The sequence below is a fragment of the Oratosquilla oratoria genome, chromosome 14, assembly GCF_046742065.1.
Source record: "Oratosquilla oratoria isolate Oo_2021 chromosome 14, ASM4674206v1, whole genome shotgun sequence".
Taxonomy (NCBI): domain Eukaryota; kingdom Metazoa; phylum Arthropoda; class Malacostraca; order Stomatopoda; family Squillidae; genus Oratosquilla; species Oratosquilla oratoria.
Window position 1 is genome coordinate 55,536,732 of NC_134790.1, and position 6,949 is coordinate 55,543,680.

Genomic DNA, 6,949 nt, shown 5'->3' on the forward strand with positions numbered 1-6,949 from the left:
TACCTCTTACAGAGGCTTCTTCAGGGTGAGAACTACAACTACGATGGCTATAAGGTCTACTGTCGATGAAGATTAGGCGAAGAATGATGCGTAATGGTTGACCATCATACTTTATGAAGCAGGGAAATTTGGAAGTAGGAGAGGTCACCGAAGGTCCCTAGGTGAGGTCACCGGGGAAAGACTGGGTCTGAGGAAGTCAGTAGGCGAGGACACAAGGGAAGGCGACGATGAAGTATAAAGGATTACAAAGGATTACTAAGGCGGAGCATGCCGACAGGAGACCTTTTGGTCTATATCTAGGTCGGATGCGAAAAAAAATCATAATAGTAATGAAATAATAAATCAAAACTATAATAATGTAAATAACAAATAAAATACATAAATAAATGCATAGGTATAGTTAAATAATAAACAAACAGGTAAATAGTAAATAATAATAAATTGACATATAACTAATAATAAATGAGAATCAAACAGACAAATGATAACAAAACAAAAACAAATAATATAAGATAAATTGTAATTACAGCATCTTGCTTAGGTGTTTATCTAAATGATTCTTAAAGCTTCGAACTGAAATACATTGCACTACCTGTGCAAGAAGTTTATTCCATCCATTAACTACACGGTTGGCAAAGTTGTTTCTACCTACTTCTAAATTGAATCTATTTCCGGACAGTTTGAGACCATTGTTTCTTGTGTAATTCTCATTCAATGTGAAAATTTTGTCACTTTTGATGTTGTCAATTCCCTTCAGAATCTTAAAGACCTGTATCAAGTCACCTCTGAGTCTAAGCTTTTTTAGGGAAAACAGATTCATATTGTTACAAACCTCTCTAAAGTACCAAAGGTTCACCGGCCTTGTGAATGTCAGAGGTTTGTAACATCAAGGGAACCCTTTAGACCCTATGTCTATTACAGGTTCAAACGGTCAAAAGAACTGAATAAGGTCGCCACCCGGTCGGACACCGGGAAAAGAAAATCAAACTAACTTAAAGAAATATAATTAAATAAATTATAAGTATGAAAGTTAATACAAGTAAAATGACACGAAAATAATATAACAAAGACACTATTACAATTAAACAAACATGATTTTACATAATACATCTGACTTCTGATCATACATTTGACATTACACAAAAGACTCTAGTTCGAAGGTTTTAACGGGGTTGAACAGACGTAAGACCGGGTCACAGATCACCAAACAGTCATGAAATATAAGCTAATCCTAAGCCCCGATGCTACTCACTCCGCGTTCACTTATTATAGGGCTCTACAAAGCTAAGTCCTAGTAAATCTGGCTCACTGCTATACCAAGGTAAAAGGGTACTAACCTCAAGGCTGTCATTTTGAATCTAACCCGTGTAGTAGGTCTAAGCAGGGTCTGGACAATCTTATAGACTCGTTGACCGGTGCGTGACGAGGCAATACGCTCGTAGCTCATTGGATACTACAAGGGGGGGGGGGGGATTTACCTAGCCTGACGAGCCTACATTGTTTAAGCGGGAAATACAAACGAAATATTTTTACGTCACGGCCTGTGACGTAGCAGAGACGCATGCGCAATGGACACTTGAATAATCAACATATTACAATAAACAATCAATATTATTATAAACTAATACCATAGTTACATTAATAGATACATACAATACATAGTAAAGAAAATACCTTACGGTGACACATTTGTTCATAACCAAAGCAGCACAATACAAACACACGTAACATGACATTTCCTCGAAACAATAACAATTACATATTTGGCAAGTATACATCGCAGATGTAACACCTCCCCACCAAAAGAAAAAAAAATCTTGAAGAATTTTTTTTTTTTACTTTCGGCAGATATGTGCTATGATCTAGACAGACAGTCTGCTATCACATTATTCCTCCCAGAAATATGTTTTACATCTAGATTATATTCTTGTAAAAATAGACTCCACCTAGTTAAGCGGAGGTTCTTCTCCTTGAACTTCTGAATATATTTTAAGGGATGGTGGTCAGTGAACACAGTTACATTTGCGCCAACAGGGATATATACATCAAAATGTTTCAAAGCCAAAATAATGGATAATAATTCCTTTTCAATTGTGAAATACTTTTTCTGAGCTACATTCAGTTTTCTGCTGAAGTAACTCACAGGATGATCTACAGTGTCTTTAGCTTGTAATAGTACGGCACCAACACCAATGTTGCTGGCGTCACAATACAGAGAAAATGGTTTCGAGAAGTCTGGGGCCTGCAACACTGGAGCTGTACACAAAAGGCTCTTCGCTTGAACAAAAGCTGTGTTGCAAGACTCGGTCCACTGGAACTTGGCTCCTTTGCTTTAGCAGGTCGGTTAAAGGAGCTATTAAGGAAGAGAAATTATAGATGAACATTCTATAAAAGGCAATGGTTCCTACAAAACTACGAATCTCCTTCTTGGTCTGAAGTACTGGAATTCTGAGAATTGCTTCCACTTTGGCCTGGGGAGGAGCCAATTCTCCTTGTCCGATCACATAACCAAGATAATGCACCTTGGCCTGAATAAATTCACACTTTGTTAGATTGAGCACCAAATTGGCAGACATTAACTTGTCAAAGAGTAAGGTTAGACGATCCAAATGATCCTGCCAAGTGTCACTATACACTAAGACATCATCGAGGTAGGTTACACAACCAGGTATGTCCTCGGTAATTTTATTCATTAACCGCTGCCACAGGGGCGTTGGTCATACCAAAGGGCATAACCTTACATTGGTAAGTCTTTCCCAATGCGTCGAAACAGGAGATAGACTGGGCACGGGGTGTCATGGGCACTTGCCAATATCCACGGAGCAGATCTAATTTAGTTATGAAATGTGCCCCTCCTACTCTATCTATACACTCTTCTAACCTAGGTAAGGGGTACGAGTCCCTTTTAGTCACTGCATTCACGCGTCGGAAATCGACACAAAACCGCTGAGTACCATCTGCTTTCGGAACTAAGATCACTGGCGAGCTCCACTCACTTTGTGCTGGCGTAATTAAACCGTGGGCCAGCATATAGTCTATTTCCTTCCTGATTATGGCTGCTCGTTGCGGGTTGACACGATACGGTGCCTGCTTAATAGGCTTCGCGTCTCCTACATCAACATCATGCAGAATTAGGTCAGTCTTTCCAGGAGTATCTCGAAAGACCTCCTGATACTTACTTAATAAGGCAGTTAAGTCCTCCCGTTGTGTAGCCGTGAGGTGGTCCAGCTTATCCACTACCTGGGGCCACCCTCCTGCATTCTCCTTCCACGGCATCTCTAAGGTGGGGGAAATAGTGTCCTCGTCTACTTCATGCATGAGAGAAACCGTACAAACACTCGCGACAGTTTCACCCACCGGGTTCTGCTCCCTTTCTCGATACAACTTTAACATATTTATATGGCATAATTGTTGACTCCGTCTCCGATCTGGAGTGGCAACAATATAGTTTAGTTCCCCTACTCGTTTCACTACCTCATAGGGTCCACTGAACTTTGCCCTTAAGGGGTTACCTTGAAAAGGCAGCAGGGCCAACACACTATCACCGGGATTAAATTCCCGTATTTTGGCATTTCTGTCATAATGTCGCTTCATTCTTTCCTGAGCACTCATTAAATTTTCTCTGGCCATTTCCCAACACGCGGCCAACTTACCTTTCATGTCCGTCACCGACTTCGACATGTCCTTAGAGGCAGAACTATGCCCTTTCAATAAACATTCTTTCAGGACTTTAAGAGGTCCTCGAACCTCGTGCCCGAAAACTAATGCAAAAGGCGAGAGGCCCAACGATTCGTTGGGTACTTCACGCACTGCAAACAACAGGTATGGTAAGGCTTGGTCCCACCCCGTATCATTTTCTAAGCACCATTTCCTCAACATTGTTTTTAACGTTTGATGGTACCGATCAAGGGCACCTTGACTCTGAGGATGGTAAGCACTTGACGTTACTTTCGTTATCCCCAGTGCTCCCAAACTCTGCATAACCTCTCTAGATAAAAACACAGACCCCTGGTCTGTCTGTAACTCGCGAGGTAGTCCCCACTTCGTAAAGAAGCTAATCAGCTCATGCAACACCACTTTGGCGCGCACTTTACGTAGTGGTATCGCCTCGGGATACCTATAAAATGTATCCATCAAGGTGAGAATATACTCATGTCCCCTAGCAGTCTTAGGCAACGGACCCACTATATCCACGATAACCTTAGCAAAGGGTTCCTCTCCTACAGGGATTGGTTTCAAAGGGCCTACAGGTACAGGTTGGTTTGGTTTTCCTACCAACTGACAAGTGTGGCAAGTACGGCAGTGCTGTGCCACATCCCTTCTAATGCCTGGCCAATAGAAATGTTGCCAGATACGGTCTAAAGTTTTGCGTACACCCAAATGTCCAGAAAGGGGACTATCATACCCTAGCCGCAGAACTTCTTTCCGGTAGACCCTCGGCAACATCACTTGCCGTCTCTCGGACCACACTGCATCATCAGTGGGGCAGGTACTTTCCACCCATCGGCGGAATAGTACTCCCTTGTCCAAGTAATACTCCTCTGATAGTTCACTACCACTCTCTACCCTTTCATATAGTTCCCGTAAGTCGGGATCGACACACTGCAAGTCACTGAGACATCTTGTGTCCACCTGTTTCTTTTCCATAAACAAGCGACTCAAGTCATACACATCGGTTTCACTTACTTGTTCCTCCTGGAACAGAGGCTTCAGGTCAAACTCTGCTTCGACCTGGGCTTCCTCACTTGGGAGTTCTTCCTCGGGGTTCATACTGTCCTCACATTCAGGTTTTCCACAGTTTTCCCGACTCGAGACCCTTACTGGTCTCACCTGGTCCTTAGACCACTCCCTCTGTGCTGCCATCGCCCTCGTAACAGCGCAAACCGGAAATAACCCCGGGTGCTGTCTCTCAAGTTGCTCGGTCTCTTCCGAAACAACCGGCACCTCCGAAACTATGGGTGTGGGACACATCTTTCCACAAACCAAATCATTTCCTAATATAACATCCACACCTACAACTGGTAACTCCTCTACCATCCCTACCATAGCCTGTCCCTCGTAGAGAGGCGACTGTAGGTCTATGGATACTAAAGGTACCTTGGCTAGTCCCCCTAGGGAACTTACCGTTACACTCCCTCCAACCACTGGACTTTTCACCAGACTACTCAGTATTAGGGACTGGAGGGCTCCCGAGTCCCGTAGGATGGTGACTCGTTTCTGGTCTCCTCCTATGGATATCCAGCCTTGGAATAAAAGTGGCTGATATCCCTTTAAGTGAGGTTTAAGTTTACCCTCCAATTCATCTACTTTACCCCCATCCATCTCTGATGGGCTGTTACCTATATAACTCATCAATGCCACGGCTTTGGCTTCACTCTCTCCCTGGGCCTTGCCCTTAGTGGAGGTGCTCTCAACCTTATTTGTTAAAGATACGGGCTTGACACCTTCCATCTCTCTTCCAACAATCTCTTATTTGGTGGCCTACCCTTCCGCAATAGAAACATGACTTAATCATTGATGACTTACTACAGTCATCTTTCTTGACTTCTATGGATTTGGTAGGTGACCCACCTGATGAGAGCGAGATTCTCTGCCTATTTATTGCCAGGTCTCCTTTTTTCTTGTGAGTAACCGAGAACTTACCTGCAGGTCTTATCAATTCATACTTATCGGCTAACACTGCGGCCTCCTCCAATTTGGAGACTTCTTTTTCCTGAAGATACAATGGCACCTCTTTAGGGATGGATCTCAGATACTCCTCCACCAGTAGCAGTTCAGCCAGTCTATCGAAATCTTTATTAACCTTGTTAGATCTTAACCACTGGTCCCACAATAAACGCTTTTCTCTACTAAACTCTACGTGCGAGATGTTAGGTTGTTTCCTTAGGTTCCTAAACTTTATCCTATACAACTCGGGAACGAGTTCACATGCCCTAAGGATGGCCGTCTTGACCATGTCATAGTCCTTCGCCTGTGCGTCCTCTAGGGCGCCATATACTCTCAAAGGCTTCCCTCTTAGGTTAGTTCGCAACAGCGCAGGCCAAAACTTCTTTGGCCATGAATAATCTTTAGCCATCCTTTCAAAAATTCTAAAGTACTGGTCCACATTGGATTCATCGAACTCAGGAAGCAACCTCGCATTCTGCACTACATCAAACTCAGGTCTCCCATTCACGGTTTGAGGAATTGGTAGCACTTGTTCATTCTCTTGCAATTCAGATTTAAGTTTAAGACACTCAATTTCTAATCTAGCCCTCAGTTTCTTCCCTTCTAGATTGGGCTTCTAATTTAGCTATTTCTAATTTTAACTGCAACTCGCTTAATCGAGATTCGGTGTGCCGGGATTCACCATCAGCGTCACTACCTTCCCGATCATCTAAATTCGCTGAGCCGGCAGAAGCTTGTTCTGTCGCTCTCTCTTCATCTCTCGCCGGCACACTTTCGTCTCGATCATGCAGCATTGCCACTACCATGTGTACTAACTCCCCTTTATTTAAACCGTGGGTCGAACTAGCCCCAAAATAATGTGCTATCAATTTCAACTCGGGTATGGTGAGACCTTGTATTTCCTTGTCTGTGGGTTTTCTTTGTACAAATTCATCTACCTCGGTTTCGTTGGTTAACCGCATCTTCCTACCTTAATAAACCTATTATCACTGATCCACGTCGAACGTCTTTCCAATTTACCGTTAAATCCTGGCAATGAGGCGCCAATTAATGTTACAAACCTCTCTAAAGTACCAAAGGTTCACCGGCCTTGTGAATGTCAGAGGTTTGAAACATCAAGGGAACCCTTTAGACCCTATGTCTATTACGGGTTCAAACGGTCAAAAGAACTGAATAAGGTCGCCACCCGGTCGGACACCGGGAAAAGAAAATCAAACTAACTTAAAGAAATATAATTAAATAAATTATAAGTATGAAAGTTAATACAAGTAAAATGACACGA

At 42.9% G+C, this 6,949-nt stretch overlaps 1 protein-coding gene across 1 annotated transcript; it reads right to left on the minus strand.

Moving 5' to 3' along the window:
- Positions 1 to 2,204: 2,204 nt before the first annotated feature.
- Positions 2,205 to 2,576, minus strand: LOC143032680 (uncharacterized). The gene has a single exon (XM_076197562.1). It carries the CDS (start codon positions 2,574 to 2,576, stop codon positions 2,205 to 2,207), a length of 372 nt encoding a protein of 123 aa, XP_076053677.1.
- Between the last annotated feature and the right edge of the window lie 4,373 nt (positions 2,577 to 6,949).